This window comes from Eurosta solidaginis, chromosome 3 (genome assembly GCF_040869045.1).
Source record: "Eurosta solidaginis isolate ZX-2024a chromosome 3, ASM4086904v1, whole genome shotgun sequence".
NCBI lineage: Eukaryota > Metazoa > Arthropoda > Insecta > Diptera > Tephritidae > Eurosta > Eurosta solidaginis.
Window position 1 is genome coordinate 77,366,226 of NC_090321.1, and position 21,430 is coordinate 77,387,655.

Consider the following 21,430-nt stretch of genomic DNA (forward strand, 5'->3'; position numbering starts at 1 on the left):
ACTTTTTATTACTTAATATATATATATATATCATACACGTCTGTGAATTGAAAATGAATTTGTGATATTTAAAATTTATTGTGAAATCAAAAAATATGTAAACATATTAATAATAAATATCAATCTATCTATGTATGTATCTATCAAATCGAATAGTAGCCAAGGAAGAGTATGATACCAACCGACAGTCCCAGAATTAGAATACAACCAAGACGTACGACGTAGGACACTATGTTGTTATAAGAAACGTTGATACTACTTGCGGAAGTAATAAAAAATTTATTCCCGTATACAAAGGTCCATATGTAATACACACGGTTGTCGGTCATGATAGGTATGTTGTACGGGATATTGATAACTGCCAGCTCACACAGTTGCCTTATGATAGAGTAGTTGAAGTCTACCGAATTAAAAGCTGGCTTCAATCACCCGATGCAGATGTCGAGGAATCAGACTAATATTTGTTAGAGGTCGATTACATTGTCAGATTGGCCGAGCTGTAACTCTGAACGCAAATAGCGAATTGTATTAGATTAGGTATTAGATTAAGAAATGTACGAAAGTGAAGATAGAAATTAAGTTATAATGTATCAAGGTCAATACAGTGCGAGCTGTAATTCTGAACACAAATAGCGAATTGTATCAGATTAGGAAATGTACGACAGTAAAAATAGAAATTAAGATAATGTATCGAGGTCGATACAGTTTCAGGTTGGCCGAGTTGTAAGATCATAAATGCAACTATATCAACTAATGTAACAGAATAAGCAATAAAATACAACCATGGGAACTAATTGATAGAATAAGCAAAAATACATCACTGTAAAGGAAGAAAAAGAAGATGGTGGACTTCCGGTTCATTATTAGATTGAAGACCGAAAAATAAAGTACTGATATAATTAATCCTGACATTTCTCATTTTTCACGTACATATTTACATACATATGTATATACAAGTTAATTTTTGAATTCAAAGATATAAGAGTTAATACGTGTGTGGGGACTAATTATAGTTCGACCATTTTATTTATATATTTTTTCCCTAATAATGATTTTTTTCAAACTCAACGGAGGTTGTTATTTTGGTTTATTAATTTAGGTTAACTAGACTTAGCAAAACCTCAGATTGTAAAAATTGTAAGGGATTGAATTTCTGAAATAATAATTTAAATAATGCGTAACTGATTTGCTGTGATTTGGTTTGAGTCATGGTGAGTTAGTGGCAGTGTATCGGGGCCTCAATCACATCTAAGAGGCCAATGGTAGGGCGGGTATAGAGGCAGCCACCAAACATTGCAACAACGAGCTGCCAGGCGTGAAGGGTAAGTATAGGGTGTCACATTGCTGAAGTGTGACATGCAAATGCGATAGTGGGTTTTATTTAATTATATTATTTATTATTATATTATATTGTTTTTTACAAATTTTTTTTTTGGTTGAAATCCCAGTGTGCAAAATAAATTATCCTGTGTGAACATTAACTGGGGAGAGCAGGAATCCACGAAGCTGAAGCTCTGGGCCTAAACGCCAGTGCACACGCCGTGGTCATTGCACCTTGCCACAAGCACTGCGACTAATATCAGTGAACTATGCTGTAATAAAATACAATTACTTTAAAATTCTTTATTATCGTACATTTAAACACTTTTAATGAATTCTAATTAAACATTATTTTATAATAAACTAAGTGTCGTGTTCATTATTCCCACAAATTGGCGGCTCAATCGGGATGTGCCGGAGTAAAAACGTATAAAATCGTGAATATTTTTGTACGTTCAGAAACTGTAGCAATTCGGTGCAAAAGGGAATAAATTTGTGTAAAAAGACATATTTACGTACATATGTAAATGCGTGGCGTACTAACAATTTAGTGCACAAACAACAATTTTTACATACATAAGGCGTGGGAATTGAAGTGAAGCGGCAGTACAGTTTGGGGGCCACGAAGTTTCGAGATTATGCATGTTCATAAAATCAAAAGCGTCTCATTTTAAATCAACGGCTAAGCGCATCGCGATGCTAGCAACAGAAACAACAGCAACGGGACAACAGCAGTAACAACAAAAAGCGAAGCAGAGAATTTGAGTGAACGATCAGAGGTTGCAGTGTTAGAATGGTATGTAAATAACTTCACTTATTATTGACGAGGACGATGGCGAGATAAAAACGAAGATTGACCGAATAAGAAACAAAAGAGCAAGCAGTGGAATCAACTTGTAGATGACAAAATAGGGGAGCGTCGCCAAACGTGAGCCGAGATAAATAATGTTTTGATTTATATTTTGCCTTGATGTTAATTTTTATACGTATGTATGTATATATATTATGAAGTTTGAAAGCCAATGCATGAAAATATGTATGTTGAAGTAGAGTAAAACGAATATAATTTCAATTTGTAGGTACAGGGTACACATGTACAAAATTTTTGGTTAAATTAAAATTTGTATACAATTAAGTTAAGTTGATTTGATAACCGACATTTGCACCAACGATAACAATGGATACTGACCAAATTCTTTCGCTTAATGTTGATGCTTTAAAGCAAAAACTTAGGGAGCTAGGTTTGAGCACGGAAGGATTAAAACGCGAGTTGCAAGAAAAAATTCTACAATATTTCGAAATAACTGAAGCAGTAGATAATGAAAATAATGGTAGGGATAGTCAAACTTCTCTGCATGCTTAGGCAGGCGCAGACAATGCTCCTGCCAAGATCGGGACGGGTTGCTTTTACACTACGCGACATTGAAGACAGTGTATCTTCTTTTTACGGTAGTTCTCAAGATGTTAACCAGTGGGTGTCGGAGTTTGAAGACATTGCAGATACAGTGCAATGGAATAGCTTACAAAAATTTGTGTATGCGAAACAATTGTTGAAAGGTGGAGCAAAGTTGTTTGCTAGGGGTTTAAGTGGAGTTAGAGATTGGTATTCTCTTAAAAGTGCTCTTGTGGAAGAGTTTGGTAGACAACTGTGTGCATCAGAAGTACGTCGTGAGCTTCGTAGTAGGCGTAAAACATCGAAAGAAACGTTACAAGAATATCTTTATGTTCTTATTGAAATGGGTAAACTAATAGCGTTAGATGACCAAAGCATATGTGAATATTTTGTTGAGGGAATTCCTGATAGCAGGGCCAAAAAAACTATTCTTTATCAGGCAAAACCGTTACGTGAGCTTAAGGAACAAATCCATGTATATGACAAAGTGAAGATGAAACGCCAATCTACAAACGACCTCGTCGCATGTCACATGCTGATAAATGTTGGGTGGATGAAGAAATAGCTAAAATGTTAAGCGATGGTGTTGACTGGAGAAGTAAAATATATCGAACAGCTATGTTTTGTACACGTATTTTGAGCATTTATTCATAAAGTAGCGCTAAAATCTATACAAAGTTTTTTACATTAATCAAAATATGTATACTAATTCACCGCGTGCTATGTACTTACACTTGTGCCTGAGCTAGTAGGGTTATGCTGCCTTCTCCGTCAACGTCTCAAAAGTAAAAGAAATATTAAAGAGAGCAAGAGCGCCAATAGCTGTAGATGTAAATGACATTTAGCAAAGGCAGATAATCGCACCCATCAAGCACAAGTGTTTCATGAATTCAAACGTTTCATTGCTTTATGCAGCGACCTAACACCCCTCCTCGCAAACTTCTTGCTCCGCAACGGGGTTTGCTTCATTGATATCCAGTCGCGCGAGCTTCACCACCGGCCGAGTCATCAAGCCGCTAGATGTTTTCACCACCGCACTCCTGATTTTACCATCACTACCGCGTATCACGTCAAGTACACGACCTCTAGTCCAAGTGTTACGCTTCGCGTTTTCGTCCACAATCACGACGATATCTTCTGGTTGAATAGTTGTATGGGTTTCAAACCATTTCGTGCGTCTTGTTAAACATGGCAAATACTCTCGGAGCCATCGTTTCCAAAATCGGTCTGCTATTTGTCCAGAGATTCGAAAGTTTTTGCTCAACCTGGAAGAGTCAACTTCACAATCACCTTTCTCACGGATGCCGCTAGAAGAACCGAGCAGAAAATGGTTTGGCATCAACGCTTCGCTATCCGGTGATTCAATCGGTATGTAGGTTAGGGGCCTCATATTAATTGTGCTTTCTGCCTCAGCTAGTGCCGCTCGCAGGACCTCTTCACGAACGCAGTTGTCAGGTAGGATGCTCATAAGAACCGATTTTACTGTGCGCACCATGCGCTCGCATGCACCACCCATGTGGGGTGCAGACGGTGGTATGAAAACCCACTCTATATCAGGATACCTTTGTTCTACCTGGTCACGCGATATCTTCTCTACTTCCTGAGCTAGAACTCGACTAGCGCCTCTAAAGTTCGTGCCGTTGTCCGATGTTATACGCCTCGGAACACCACGTTTGCATATAAACTGTCGCAGAACCAAAAGAAATGAATCGGTGGATAGTGACGAAGACACCTCAATATGAACGGCTCGCACGGTCATACAGGTGAAGAGCACGCCCCAACGTTTTTCGTGCCGCTTACCAATAACAACATCAAAAGGCCCGAAGTAGTCCACTCCTGTGTATGTAAATGGGCGTGTAAACGCGGCGACACGCTCCATGGGAAGTGGACCCATTTCTGGTGCAGATGGCACTGCTCTACGTACACGACAAATTTGGCACCCTTTTGCAACGGCTCTGACGAGTGATCTGAGTCCAGGGATGCAAAACCTCTGCCTCATTTCGTTGACCACGATTTCATTATGTTGGTGGTGATATTTTCGGTGATAAAAATCGGTTACCAGGTACACAATTCTATGATCCCGCGGAAGTATAATGGGCCTTTTCCCGTCTGTTGGTACTGCATCAGCTGCGTCTATCCTACCTTTCACTCTTAGGAGCCCGTTATCATCTATGTATGGTGAAAATTTAAATATTTTGCTCTTACGACTTACCCGAGCATCGGATGTTTTTAGCTGCTTCAGCTCATCTGCAAAGCATTCCGACTGGCACACGCGGAAAAGTAGCAGCTCGGCATAATGACAAGTCTTTTCACGTAGCAGCCTCGCAACTATTGGATTTTTAGGTTCCCATTTCACGATAGAGCGAAGAAAACGCAAGACCCCCATCAGAGCTGCCCGAAGTCTTTCCCATTTGCTGAACCGCGCAGGGTTTGGTATGCAGCTGTCAAGTTCCCCTTTTTCATCGCTCACATGATGGACGGTTTCAGGCCCCTCCTCAATATTCTCGATGAACTCTGAATGCGGCCAATTATGTGAAGGATATCGAAGGAAGTCCGGCCCTGTAAACCATCGGGCATTATTATCCAACACTACATTATCGTCCCATTTGGTGCCATCGTCAGCGACGTTTTGTTTAGAAGAAACCCACCGCCATTCGTTTACCTGCGACTCCTGCAATATTTCTCCAATACGTACCGCTACGAATTGATTAAATTTTCGGGCATCCGATCGTATCCAATAAAGTACATCTTTTGAGTCGGACCAGAAAAGTCTACGCGTAATACCAACAGAAAGCTCGCTTTGCACAAACCTCGCAAGGCGCAATCCCAAAATGGCTGCCATCAACTCCAACCGCGGTACTGATATTGGTTTCAGGGGAGCTACTCGAGTTTTAGACATCACGAAGCTGCAGCGGAACTCACCATTAACCCATGCTCGTAGGTAAGCTACCGCTGCTTAAGCGAGAATGCTTGCATCAACAAAAACATGGAGTTCGAGTTTGTCGGAGCGGCTTAAGTAGTAAAACCTTGGAATGCTAATATTGTTGATATATTGGAGTTTCCGTACCCACTTCCACCAAGCGATGCGTTCCTTTTCGTGTATGGTTTCATCCCAAGTGACTCCTGATCTCCAAACATCCTGTAGTATTATTTTGGCCTTGATTACGAAAAATCCGAGCAAGCCCAATGGGTCAAAGATTGTCATAACCGCTCGAAGGATCTCCCTCTTGGTTGGTGTTCTTGATTCGTCAAAAAACTGTTTTTTAAACGTCTGCACAAAGATAAGCACATCGGTTTGTGGTCGCCACCACATGCCGAGCACCTTTTCCACCCCATCTCCGGACTCCTCAAGACACTTGTCGCTTAACTCAGACTCACCTGCCATGGCGAGTAGAACTCGCTTTGAATTAGATAGCCAATGACGCATCTCAAAGCCTCCTTCACTGTGTATGTGTCGCACATCCTTTGCCAGCTTTATCATGTCATCTTCCGTATCGACACTCTGCAGCCAGTCATCAACGAAAGTGTTTTGCACAATGGCTGATGCTGCTAATGGAAACTGTTCATTAAATCTATCTGCGTTTCGGTTTTTAATATAGTTTGCTAGGGAGGGTGAACAAGATGCGCCGAACGTCATGACGACCATAGCAAAGACTTCTGGATCCCGACTGCGGTCCCCATCCCTCCAGAGGAACTGTTGTGCTACTTGGTCGTCTTTAATAACTCGAACCTGGTGGAACATTTCACGAATATCACCGCATATTGCTACTGCTTTCTCACGAAATCGGAGTAAAACCCCTACCAAGTTCCTCATGAGGTCGGGACCCTTAAGAAGCACGTCGTTCAAAGCGGTACCTTCAACCTTGGCGGCTGCATCCCATACCAACCTCCGTTTACCCTTGTTGATATTCATAACTGTAAAGATGGGAATATACCATGCCTTTCCCCCTTTGGAAATCTCACTTTCTGTTAGGTTTCGTACGTAACCCTTGTTGAGATAGTCACTGATACGATTTCTGATAAAGTTTTCAAGATCCGGATCTTTGGCCATTTTCCGCTCCAGGCACTCCAAACGTTTGTACGCCATATTGTATGACTGCGGTAAGTTAATGCTATCATATTTCCACAAAAGCCCCGTTTCCCACCTCTTATCATCTTGGATGTACCGAGTAGTCTGCTTCATTATAGTAAGCGCGCGCTCATCTTCTTTCGACAATAAGGGTTTTGCAGACGGGCTTACGCCAACCGATTCAATCGAAAAGAATGACCGCATCAGGTTATCAAGGTGTGTATCGTTAGAGCACTCACATATATGAAGTAAATTTTCTTTGTGCGGATTATCGTTCGCGTCACGACCGTATATTGACCAACCCAGTCGACAACGTGCTGCTACGAGGCCATCATTTTGACTTTGACGGATCTCCAATGGTACGCATAATTTAAGGTTGTCCAGCCCAATAAGAAGACCAGCCTTGGAAGAGTCATAGGGTAAGATAGGTAGTTCCTTGAAGTGATCGCGACCTTGAATATCATTAGCCTGTAAAGACTGCTGCGGCAAATCCAAATTTGCGATAGTGCGTACGCCGTGCATCTTATATTTAGCGCCTTCGTTGCCTCGTGCTGATATTTCGAATGATACGATTCGAGAGTTGTTTTCTTGCTGGGTAATATTTCCAGTCCATTTGAGACACAGCTCCCGACTAGGGTCATTAAGTTTAAGTTCGCGAGTCAATCTATCGTCTACCAAAGTGCAAGATGCGCCTTCATCGATGAGTGCGACTGTCTCCAGGGCTACGCCGTTGGCATGCAAAACTACGGGAATATATCTAAAGAGAGCTCTATCATGTTGCTTGCGATGAAGGCACACGACGGAGTCGTCGGCTTCAGCTTTAGCATTAGTATTTGTGGCAGTTTGTTGTTGTAATCGTTGCACGGACAACGGGCAGCGGGTTATGGGGTAAACGGCAGCCATCGACGTCGCACATCTTGTTAGAATTGCATCGTCGAACTAGGTGATTCTTAAAGCATCGTATACAGAGTCGTTTTTCCTTAACAAACTGCCAGCGTAATTGCCTACTAATTGTTTTGAAGTCACTGCACTCAGCAAGATCGTGTGAACCTGTGCACTTTGGACAAGGGGTCTTGGGCGATGCCTGCGTTTTGTTGACAGGGTTTGAACAGGTATCATGGACTAGTAGTCTTTCCCGACGCCCTTTGTTTCCTAACTTTACCTCTGATAGCGCGCTGTTAACAGGGGTAACTTGACTGGCGCAAGATGCGAGCCCGAAGAGCCATTCGTCAAATATTATGATATCGACTCGTGGAAGACCTAGCCGACGTCTACCCCATTCCAGCTTCATTTCACCCGGTAATTTGTTCAAAAGGTCATTAAGTAGCATTGGATCGTTCAGATATCCGTCGAGATCCATAGCTTGCATTGTCGCCCTATAATTTTGCACAGCGAGTGCAAGCTCAATTAATGTTTCCAATCGATCCAATTTTACGGGTGAAACTTCTCGTAGCTTACGTTGGAGTGTTTCGTGGATAACGTCTGGCCGACCGAAAAGCATACGCAGAGTCTCAATAGCCAAATTAACTGTAGCTGGCATCATCAATTTCCCCCGGACTGACTCTAGTGCAGCGCCTTTCAAACATTTCTGTAACCTAACAAGATTTTCTTGGTCGGAAAATCCACAGCGCTCCGTAGATTGGACATAGTTTGTTATGAATAACGGCCATTCCTCTGGCCTACCTGAGAAGGAGGGCAAATCTTTAGTTATAGCTTGCCTCGCGGCTACATGCGAGGGCAACAACACTGAGCTAGAATTTGTATATGGCATTGATTGAGCCATCCCAACCCAAGGGGTCTGATTAGCATATGCCCATTATGCAGACCAGAGGGTGGCTGCGCACACAAAGATGGTTGAAATTGAGTGGACGTGAACGCAGAGTTTTGCACATTATTTGTCGGTGCATATGGCGATTGAACCTGCGCTGTACTTAAACACCTTTGTATGTTACCGCCATACGGGTACCCCTCATGCAACGACTGAACAAACGTTGAATTTGCAGTTGGACGGAGCCCCCCGAAATTATTTACGCTGCTTTGTATTGCAGTATTATAATATGGATTTCGTGCTGAAGTTATGTTACCATGGGCATGAGCAGATAACGCCCCAGATTCAAAACATGTCATTAAAGGTGCTTGGTGAATGTACGGGCCTGTGGCAAACTTTGAGGTTAAGGCCGGCACACGTGTCGGCGGTGACGAAAATGAGTTACTTAAAGTAGCAAATGTTGGAAGCGATGTTACATTATTGCTATTGTATAGTGGCGCTGTTGAAAATTGCGCTGCTATATTTGCTATACCTGAAACCATACCTGCAGAAGATAGTTCATCATGCTCGTAACCAGCTCCGGTGAATTGCGATGTCTTACTAATTAACGCGGATTGCCAAATATGTGAAGGTGCTTCGATTGTCGTAGGTTCTGGTTGTACAGGAGGTGCGAGTGGTGAAGCGGTTACACTTGTTATGGCTGGTGCGCTAGAGGTTGATGCGGTGGATGCATCGGGCATCGTGTTATCATCATTGGTCATATCGAGTTGCAAGTATTTTAGTTTCTTGACTGGAGAAGTAAAATATATCGAACAGCTGTTTTGTACACGTATTTTGAGCATTTGTTCATAAAGTAGCGCTAAAATCTATACAAAGTTTTTTACATTAATCAAAATATGTATACTAATTCACCGCGTGCTATGTACTTACACTTGTGCCTGAGCTAGTAGGGTTATGCTGCCTTCTCCGTCAACGTCTCAAAAGTAAAAGAAATATTAAAGAGAGCAAGAGCGCCAATAGCTGTAGATGTAAATGACATTTAGCAAAGGCAGATAATCGCACCCATCAAGCACAAGTGTTTCATGAATTCAAACGTTTCATTGCTTTATGCAGCGACCTAACAGATGGTATAATCCGAAATAGTTCGTCTGAATTCGTATCGCCCATAGTCCTTACGAAAAAGAAGAACGGCGATAAGCGACTATGCTGCGATTACAGGAAAGTTAACGCAAAAATTATATGGGACAATTTTCCTATGGCGGTAGTTGATGAGGTACTGGATAGCCTAAGTAAGCCCGTGTTTTCACTACACTGGACTTAGAAAATGGGTTCTACCATGTCCTCATTGAAGAAAACTCTAAAAAGTATACTGCTTTCGTGACGCATGGTGGACAATACGAATTTTGTTTCGTGCCATTTGGAATTTCAAATTCGCCAGCAGTATTTTGCCGCTATATCAATTCGGTTTTCCAAGATTTGTTAAGAGATGGTACCGTGTTGATATATATGGACGACATCGTGATTCCAGCAAAGGATGATGATGAGGGTATAAAGAAACTTGGAATCGTGTTGGAAAAAGCAAGTAAATATGGGTTACGCATGAAATGGCAAAAATGTCAGTTCTTGATGAGGAAAATTGAATTTTTGGGCTACATAGTAGAGAAAGGGAAAATTCTTCCATCCGAAATCAAAACGGCCGCTGTGAGAAATGTCCCTATACCCGCAAGCAAGAAAGAAATGCAACGATTTGTAGGGCTAACATCATTCTTCAGACGTTTCATAAAAAAATAATGCGTTAGTAGCAAAGCCTTAAACAGACTTGCTTAGGAATGATGAAAAGTTTCGAATTGAGGAAAGCCATCTAGTAGCAATACAATCTTTTAAGAAAGCCCTTATGAGCTCACCAGCTTTAAAGTTATATAGACCACAGGCCGAGACCGAGGTGCACACGGACGCATCAAAGTATGGGTATGGTGCAGTTCTACTGCAAAAAGAAACAGAAGACCAACTTCTTCACCCGGTAGAATATATGAGCCGTAAAACTTCGCCCACAGAGGAAAAATATAGTTCATATGAACTTGAGGTGTTGGCGATAATCAAACTGGTTACGGAATGCAATGCTTTTACGCAAATCTTGGACAAGCGGGATATTCCAGATAGGGTTGTGAGGTGGACAATGCAATTGCAGGAATATACTTTTAAGGTGGAACACCGCAAGGGCTCAAGCATAAAGCATGTTGATGCATTAAGTCGGGTGTATTGTCTCGTCATTACAGACTCAACGAAATTGAGATTTAAAGAAACACAGGGGGAAGACGATTGGATCAGGGCTGTGAAGAAAATTTTAGAAAGAGAAGACTACGAAGATTTTTTCATAAAAAATGAGTTGCTATTCAAGGACCCCGTCAAGGAACTTTTGGTAGTACCCTCATTGGTAGAGGAAGAAGTAATCAGGTTAGCACATTGTCAGGGTCATTATGCTGCAAAAAAGACTATGGAGTTAGTCGAAAAGTCATATTTTATACCTAATTTGAGTGAGGAAGTTAACAAAGTAATCAAGGGTTGTGTTCAATGTATTGTCATGGACGCCAAACAAGGGAAAAAAGAGGGGTTCTTGACGTCAAACCCCCAGCGGGTTAGGGGATCAGAATATACCCGCGGTATGTATGCCTGTCGTAAGAGGCGACTAAAATACCAGATTCAAGGGGCTGTGTGCGCAACCCTTCAGGTTGCCAGCGCAATATATAGCTTCTCCAAACCCAATTGTCAACCTCACCTATCCGCGGCGAATCCTGCTTCACTATCAGACGAGGCTCTGGCGACCCCAATCTCCTCATGGAACTTGGGGGATGGGGAGGGAGTGAATGGCCTGAAGGTTTAATGTGCCACATAAATAGTTCCCGAGATGGTCGGGCTAGCACCTTAATGGTGCTGTAGTACCGGATCTGTATCCGGCAAAGGACCATCACATCGATAACACTCCCTAAAGCCTTCGGGGAGCAACCTTATCGCTACAACAACAACAACAACGTCAATCGACAAGGCCAGTGAACCTTTGGGAAACCTGCGCATAGATCACGTAGGACCCTTAACCGATACGCGTAAAAAATACAACCACACTTTAGTTAAGGTAGACGGATTTTCCAAATTTGTATGGCTTTATTCTGCGAAGTCCACGGGTACGGAAGAAGTCATTGATAAATTGCAGAAGCTCACAGCGATATTCGGAAACCCAAAGAGAATAACATCGGATAAAGGTTCGGCATTCACAGCTGGAACATTCGAAGAATTCTGTCGAAACCAAAATATTCAACATTTAACAATTGCCATAGGGGTACCACGGGGAAACGGGCAGGTGGAGAGAATCCATAAGATTATTATTCCTATGATTGCGAAACTTAGTCATGAGAACCCCACTCATTGGCACACGCATGTAGATAAAGTACAGCAGATAATAAACAACACTGCACCGCGAAGTACAAAGGCAACATCCTTCAAGATCTTGGCAGGTTTAGACATGCGCGTTACAGAGAATCCGGACTTAAGAGAAATTTTTAACGATATTGAGCTTGAAGAACTAAATAGGGAAAGAGATATAGTGCGAGATAGTGCTCGTGAAAATATTGCGAAAATTCCAAAGGAAAATCGAGAATCTTTTAACAAACGACGTAAAGCAGAGTTAGAGTATAAACCTGATGAACTAGTAGCAATAAAGAGAACGCAATTCGGGGTCAAGCATGAAATTAAGGCCAAAATATCTTGGGCCCTATAAAGTTATTGAGAAATTAAGTCACGGAAGGTACAAGGTACAAAAAGTAGGGGAACAAGAAGGTCCTATCTTAACGACAACGATAGCAGAAAATATGAAGCCATGGAGTTCATTATTCGAGGCGAATAATAGGTCAGGACAGCCGATTGTGGGATCTGGAATGGTGGCATCACCATCCAATCCACCAGTTCACCAAAGAATGGCAACACGGTCGGTAAATGTCTAAGAGAGAGGATAGAGTATAAGTGGCAACCGAAGAAGTAAGTCGCATTGTGTCGTCGTGAGTGTGCGGCTATCAAAGCCAACTAATTCAAGAATAAAATGTAATATCAGTGAACTATGCTGTATTAAAATATAATTATTTTAAAATACTTTATTATTACATTTAAATACTTTTAATGAATTCTAATTAAACATTCTTTTATAATAAACTAAGTATCGTGTTCATTATTCCCACATATATGTACATATGTAATACTCCTATATTGCTAGAAAACACAAAGTACATTCCCCCAACACCAAAGTACAGAAATATAAAAAATAGAAAAAGAAATTCGATTAACGAATGTACCTGAAATGACAATTGAGCTTTGAAAAATACATGAGCGTATCAAGCATTCATTGTGAAATCGGTTATTGTTGGAAAATAATTTAAAATAAAAACTATTACAAAAAAAATGCCGAGATTATGCTCTCTGGAAAAATGATACACATAAAGAGAGGCGCCTAGATGAGTAAGTAAATTACATCCGTTTATGAAATAATTAAAACATTTTCTATTCCAGTATACTCAAAATGCTGGGCTTGGGAGAAATTGGATGGTAGCAGGCGGTATTGAAGATACATACCGGCATATGATTTACGTTATAGGCTCGAGGTATTTAAAGAAGGACGCTTTCCCTTCTATTAATATACCCCAAAAATTAGTTGAGATTGAATCTATAACGAGTTTTGTAACTGATGGCATGTATATTGATTCCAGTATGTAAGGATTATTTTTATTTTTTTTTATTTGCATAACAATTATGCTATCTTATTTTAGAAAAAAAAAAAAAAACATCAGAAGTTGGATTTACACCCAGTAGAATCATGGAGCTTACGACTAGCATTTAGATATTGTTACCGTGAGCGATCCGCATCACCTTTCGCAACATTATCAACCGCTGCCGCCAAGCACTGAATTCATTGAATTACCTCTAAGCATGACTATTGATTCTAGTAAGAAAGTATTTCCGTGTATAATTTCAATCCGAAAAAAATTAGTTCGAATTTCTTAATAGCAGTGGGATGCTGTAACTACTCAGCTACAATTCTGATATCGCAAGCATATTTTCGACACTTGCAGCTTTTAAATATTAATATCCATCTACATTAAGGAGGTGGTATCAAAATATTGATGGATCACCTGGTTTTACAAAACAGGCTTTAGAGGCAATTTCATTGAGGACAAAAGACAATCGTATTGGTGAATCTCGTAATTGATGAAATGGCTATTAGGGAGCAAATAGATATAGAATAGATATGGGTATAATTCAAGAAAGTGAAGAAAATTACTCCATTCCCATCGCCAACAGCGTCTTAGTAATAATGGCTGTTTCATTGAACTCCAATTGGAAGATACCAATTGGATATTTATTAATACGTCCTCAACGTGATGAGGAGCAGGTCTCTCTAGTGATCGAAGCAAGCATTTTATGCATTGCCAAGCTACGGAGCTCGGGTGTATTCCATTACTTTTAATGGTGCACCAACAAATGTTACCATGTGTACTAGTTTAGGAGCCAATTTCACGTATAGATCAAAATTTAATCCAACGTTCATAAATCCTGCTACGAAAGATAAAGTATATATTTTTTTTGATTTTTGCCACATGATTTAATTAGTACGGAATTGTTTGGGCGACAAAAAGTTATAAAGACGGAAGATGGACAACTAGTTGAATGGAAATTTCTGGTTGACTTGTACAACGTTCAAAAACAAGAAGGACTGCGTATAGCGAATAAATTAACAAAGAAACATATTAATTTAAAAATAGCATTATGAACGTTAAGTTGGCTATGCAAACACTGAGCGGAAGTGTGGGTAAATCGCTTTTATTCTTAGAAAATATTTTACCAGACCACGTAATAAATACAAAATTTCAAGGCAGTAATGCTACTGCAGAACTTTGTATGAATTTTAATAATATTGGCGACATTTTGAACTGTAAAAATAGATATTCTAAGAAGGAATTTGATGGACCCGTTACTGAAGAGACTTTTTTAAATTAAAAGCGCAGACATAAATATTTATAGAATATATATTAACTTTGCGCAACGTTGATAATATTCCTCTGATAAGAACTGGTAAAAAACTTGGTTTTCTTCGCCTAATTATTGATTTACAACATATGTTGGAGAGAGTGCTTAGATTATGGAGGGAACAATTCTCTGCTCTCCTAAATGGAGGCAGCGATTCACCGCGCAGAGATGACGAACCCGATCACGCAATCGATGATGGAATATATGTCCCCTAGCCCGAATATGACGAAGTTAGAATAGCAATAACCAGATTGAAAAACAACAAGGCCGTGGGCGCTGATGGATTGTCTGCGGAGCTATTCAAGTACGGCGGCGAGGAGTTGGTAAGGTGCATGCAGCAGCTGCTTCGCAAAATATGGGCGGACGAGTGCATGCCGGACGATTGGAATCTAAGTATTCTTTGCCCAGTTCACAAGAAGGGGAATACTGCAAAATGCACCAACTATCGTGGAATCAGCCTTAATATCACATACAAGGTCCTTTCAAGTGTATTGTGCGAAAGATTGAAACCTACCGTGAACCGGCTGATTGGACTTTATCAGTGCGGCTTCAGACCTGGTAAATCTGCCATCGACCAGATTTTTACAATGCGCCAAATCTTGGAATTGGGAAGGACCTCTCCGAGCCGTTCGAAACTAAACGGTGATCCCCTATCGTGCGATTTCCCTAATTTGATGCTGGAGGAAATTATACTAGCTGCAGAACTTAACCGCAATGGAACAATATTCTATAAAAGCGTGCAATTCCTGGCGTATGCTGATGACATTGATATCATCGGCCTAAACACCCGCGCTGTTAGTTCTGCTTACTCCAAACTGGAAAAAGAAGCGGTAAAGATGGGTTTGATCGTGAATGAGGACAAACCGAAGTACCTGCTGTCATCGACCAAAGAGTCAGCGCATACGCGCCTTGGAAACCACGCTACTGGCAGCCATAATTTCGAAATAGTAAAAGACTTCGTTTATTTGGGAACCAGCATCCACACTAGCAACAACATCAGCACTGAAATCCAGCGAAGAATCAATCTTGCCAATAAATGCTACTTTGGACTATGTAGGCACTTGAAAAGTAAAGTCCTCTCTCGGCGAACGAAAATCATACTCAACAAGTCACTTATCGTACCCGTCCTGCTATATGGGGCAGAAGCATGGACCATGACAACAGCAGATGAAGCCGCTTTGGGAGTGTTCGAGAGAAAAGTTCTTCGAAAGATTTATGAACCTCTACGCGTTGACGATGGCGAGTACCGAAGAAGATTTAATGATGAGCTGTACGCAGCCTAGCCAGAGCAGGCCATGTTATGCGAATGAAAGGTGATGCTCCGGCCAAGAAAGTGTTTCTATCGGAACCCGCCTATGGAAGCAGAGGTAGAGGGCGGCCCCCACTCCGTTGGAAGGACCAGGTGGAAAACGATTTAAACTCCCTTGGTGTGACCAATTGGCGCCGGTTGGCGGAGCGAAGGAGCGACTGGCGCGCCTTGTTGGACGGCCATAACCGTTTACGGGGTTAAGCTCCAATTAAGTAATTAAGTAAGTTATTTACCTGATTCTTATTATACTTAGACCTGAAACTCGTGATATTTTTGGAGGAAAAATTGCAGGGTTTACATTGAAAAGTTAATAAGGATATGCCAAATATCATGAATAGGGGAAGTGAAAGTCAATAAGTGAGTCAAACCTGTTGTTTCGTATTTATAATAATAACGCTATGCGACAAAATCACCTTTTTTTCTGGGTATTGGATAAAACCCACTTTTTTGTAGAGATTGAGGCTTAAGTAAACAAAGTACTATCACCGTTTTTTGAACTTAGCCTCCAAAAAATAGATATCGGCTTACGAAGTTCGAAATTTTATTTTTTTGTTAACGCGTTCAGCAAATTGAAAAAGTAAAGGTGAAAAGTCAGATGTCAGAAGTCGGAGTCTGACTGTATTCAGAAGTCAGAGTCTGACTTTTCACCTCGTATAACAGCTGTTATACCAAATTTGTCAAAAAAAGAATTCAGCCCTTCAAATAAGGGAAAAGAGCGGACCACGCCCACAGTTTTACTTTTTCAATTTGCTGAACGCGTTAACAAAAAAATTAAATTTCGAACTTCGAACTTCTTAAGCCGATATCTATTTTTTGGAGGCTAAGTTCGAAAAACGAACATAGTACTTTGTTTACTTAAGCCTCAATCTCTAAAAAAAAAGTTGGATTTGTCCAATACCCAGAAAAAAAGTTGATTTTGTCGCATATTATTATTATAAATACGAAACAACAGGTTTGACTCACTTATTTACTTTCACTTCCCCTATTCATGATATTTGGCATATCTTTATTAACTTTTCAATGCAAACCCTGCAATTTTTCCTCCAAAAATATCATGAGTTTCAGGTCTAAGTATAATAAGAATCAGGTAAAATAACAGTTTAAATAAATATTGAAAGTGTTATAACTTCTTTGTTTATTATTTTAGTAATATGGTTTCAAAGCAACATTTTCTTGAATTTTTAAGTACTTTCGTTTGGTAAGGAAAGGGGGTGAAATTTTGTTAGCTGAACTAATCATGTGAAAACGACTTCATAGCTTAAAAGGACATTAAACGGAAATGTGAAGCTTCTCAAGGCCAAAATAATGACATATCAATTTCAAAAATCGGACGTCAAATAACCAAGTTACAATGAAAAAACTTTTTCGGCTGTATTTCGAAGGATCAAAAAAAAATTTAAAAAAATTTTCCGAAACCCTCGCAACATAATCTTCAATTTTAGGGGCGGACATTAACAACTTTTTTTTCGACCCAGTCTAACGGCCATAATTCAAAAACGGACAGATAGATTTAAATATTTGTTCTTTGTAGTAAAACTTTGAAATATTACCTTCGTTCTGCATCAAAAATAATTTGAGTGAAAAAATTCGCTATGTGGTCCAGGGTTCGTGAAAATTCAAAAAATCGTCCGAGCTAGGAAATTTCGAACGAAACTGCAGGCTTTATTGTTATTGTGATATTTAGGATAAAATAAAGTTTTCTAAATGGGACAGGGATCGACCTATTTAGAGGTATTAAAATATGTATATTAGGGTGGGTCGATTTGTATGGACGAAAGTTAACCGATATCGCGCCATCGATTTTTCGATAGGGTCAGGAGAAAAAGTTCCACTACGCATACCCAAAAAAATAATTTTCAAGCCTGCGAAATTTAATTTTCTTTTTTTTTTTGACTTTTTTTCGACTTTGATTTTGAAGGTTTTTTTTTATGACCTACTAAAAAAATTTTCATAGTTTTTTCAAAAAACTGTTATCGACAACGTTTTTGGCGCCATTCGTGGAAGAGGTGGTTTTAACAATAACCTGAATTCCGAGCAATTCAAGAGTGCCTATAAACGTCTTTTAGTTCGACATGAATTAAAAGAATTTCAAAACGGAAACTGTAGTTTTGATAATTTAAAATTTTTAAGTGTTTCTTCTGGGGTAAGCAAAAAATCTAAATTACAATTTGACACGACGGGTGAATTTGACTATGCATATGTTGACACCTTGTGGCAACTTTCTCCATTTGTCGACGAGGTCGTACGTTATATAGCCGGTTTTGTATCCTGGATCTTATAGCACAAATTAATATGCTTAACTTGCAGTGAACAACTTATTGGCACTGAAATGTGTAGGTTATCGGCTTTAAAAAATCAGGCCCATATATTCCGCCTTCGAGCGATGTTATAAGTTTACAAAGCGAAAAAGATATAAGACAAAACGTACAAAAGCTTGATAAAACTAATATTAAATTGTATTTAATGATTCAAGTTATGAACAGCATTGGGGAGGTATTTGTCAACCATTTTATGGAAGATCACGTTAAAGTTGAAACCTTTTTCAGCAATGACTTATTAAACGATCACCGATGTCAACTTTGCAAGTACTTTATAAATATTTATATGGACACACGCCGCAAGATAAAGCATATGTACGAAAAAAATTGACAAAATTAGTTTTTTTTTTCCACACCAATAATGTTAAAACATTTCCGTGTATATGTAAATAATATGCCTTCTTATTAATAAAATTGTTATCAAATATAACTAAATAGTTTCATTTAAATGAGATCTTTTCATAGGTAAAAAAAACCATCTGATGATTTCGAATTCAAAACACATTGCGAGCATATTCTATTAGCAATATAGGAGTACTACATATATGTTTGGAAGGGAAAATAATACATTATAAAATTCTTCACTTTTTTTTTGTCCGATATCTAATAACACGTCCACAAAAAGCGGTCATATTTGAAACTGTTTGACTACCACTACATTACGGTGATCAAATATTCTGTTAATGCCACGTTATTTTCTTACCCTTTAGATTTTCTCTCAAAAAGTTTCTGCTTTAATTTGGCCTCTTCTTCCTTTAAAGCTGTCATATTTCGTTCACGCGTTTCTTCATCTTCATTTTTATGAGACGTTAAGTGTAATCGTAGCTTCGAAGCGAAAGGAAACGCCAATGGACAAAACTTGCATCTATAAATATTTACACCCAGATGCATACGTAAATGGCTATGTAGTACATTCATTTGCTTATAGGCTCTTTCGCAGTACTTGCACTTGTATGGCTTTTCACCGGTATGAGTGCGCATGTGGGCGGATAGATATTGGACGCGAGCAAAGCTATTTTAAAGACAAAATGAAAAGTTGTAATAATGACGATGTTTTTAATACTACATTTACACTAGCTCCAAATAAGTACCTCAAAATGAGTTGAGGTTACCCTCTTTATCACCAAAATCAAAATCCCCATAATCAGAATACCCAACACGAAATCCCTATTCCCTGTCTGAAATACATTCACACAGAAAATGGGAAACTTTCAGGGGACTAAATACCCAAATGAGGACGACTAAATAACCAAATGATTCATTAGATTGCGGAGCGCGCGCAACCCTCAAGGGATTGCTAGCGCAATCTATAGGTTATCCAACCCAATTATAAACCTCACCCGTGGCGAATCTTTAGAAGGCGAGGTCCTTGCGACCCAAAGTTCTTCATGGAACTCGGTGATGGGGGCGTGATCGCCTACAAGGTGCAATGTGGTCATATTAAATCGTTCCCGAGATGGTCGGGCTTGTATCTTAATGGTACTTGTCACCGGAAAGTACCAGGTCTATATACGGTAAGGACCATCAACATCGATTACAATTCCAAAACCCTTCGGGAAGTGTCGTTTACAACAACATGACAGTATATAGTCAGTGCGCTCGGTAAAGGATCGATCTGCCAACTCGGAAACAAAACTAATGTTGGGACGGAAGCGATACAGGGAGTTTAGGAGAACCCTCTAACAATACCGGGCAGCATTAAGAATTATGCAGCGGTTGACTGCAGTGATCGACCCAACCGACCACGAAAGCGAGCGTTTAGCATGGCCCCATGACACAGTGGATGAATGTCGAAGACAGTTCACTCACAAAGACTTTGCTGGTGAGCAGTTCTCAACTACTTACAGCCTGACTTTAAGAGACAGACGAGGAAGGGTAAACAAGAACCACACCTCTAAATCTGCAAAGCAGAGCGAAGAGGGAAGCCTAAGTACTGAAATACCACATTCCTCAAAAGCTGCAATGCATAAATAGGAGGGCAATAGTGGCAATAAAGGTAAAGACGAAAAGACTAGTGAGCTAACGGGTGATGCAGCTTTCTCAGTGATACTAAAGGGATCCAACGCTGACACACCGACTTCCACCGAGAAGAAGATGAATGAAGGTGGTGAATACAGCACTGATACTGGCACTGAGCACTATTTCAAAGGCCCATGCTTGAATATCACGTGTGCTGAAGTCGGAGGATACGCTAAATATTGTGACGAATATTAGTGACACTAAGTGACACTAGTCTGATGCTAAGTAAATGAAACCACAACAACAATAAAGCAGGCAGTCACTTTTATCTACATAAACGAATCAGTCAATATGTCTACACATACATATGTACGTACACGCAGCGGAGAAGAGACGCACAAACAGATGCATATATCTTATCTGAGATGCTCCCAAAAGTAGGCAATTATCTGTGGAAGTGTCACTCACATATACACGCGCATATGAGAAGATATACACGTGCATCTGTAGTTATAATTTTATAGCAGTAATACTAGGTACAAACACACGCCAAATTGGCAATTTATACCATTTGGGCAATTTATTACGCAATTTATCATATAATAAATTGTAATAACAAATTGCCAATTTAAAAAAAATTGCGTAATAAATTGTTTCAAACTGTAAATACAACCTTGTAAAGTGTGTTTATTGAGTATATTTAAACGTCACTTACGCATGGCTCAACTATATGGTTGGCTCATCTCATCAGCTGATATTATTTTTTTCATTTCACTGGAGTAGGAATTGTCAAAAGAGGATGGCAAACTCAAAATGAAACCAAAACATTGAACACATTATCTTACAACACACACAAATTTCAAAGTTTTATATTTTCATTCCATTCCATTCACCTAATTCCCACATTTTGACATTCTGAACACAGGTATGTTGTTGCTGTAGAGATGAGCCAACCGGCCATCAAATTACTATTGTGTAAGCTAAATTGAGTTGTATGAACACCACTCAATTTGAATTGATATTGCCTCAATTAATTTTTCTGTTTGAACATAGTATAACTAAGTAAATTCTGGAAATGCCCAGAAGTATGGAACGAGGAAATCGAAGAGTATAAAAGCAGCAACAGTAGAGGCACGACAATCAGTTTGAACTAAGCAAGCTATCAGTTGCGAAGTATAAGTGTACTTTCAAGTAGTCTAATAAAGGCCGTTTTGCATTATTGAAT

The 21,430-nt window shown here is 39.7% G+C and overlaps 1 protein-coding gene across 3 annotated transcripts in view; it reads right to left on the reverse strand.

Annotated features, from left to right (window-relative positions):
- The window catches only part of LOC137244025 (zinc finger protein draculin-like), a 189,921-nt gene that overhangs the window by 118,467 nt on the left and 50,024 nt on the right, over positions 1-21,430 (reverse strand). For 2 of the 3 annotated variants that reach the window (XM_067772453.1, XM_067772452.1), the window contains exon 3: positions 18,950-19,258. The exons of the other annotated variant lie outside the window; for it this stretch is intronic. In XM_067772453.1, the coding sequence (XP_067628554.1) occupies positions 18,950-19,258 (309 nt within the window). The remainder of the gene's footprint in view (positions 1-18,949; positions 19,259-21,430) is intronic. 3 annotated transcript variants of the gene reach the window in all.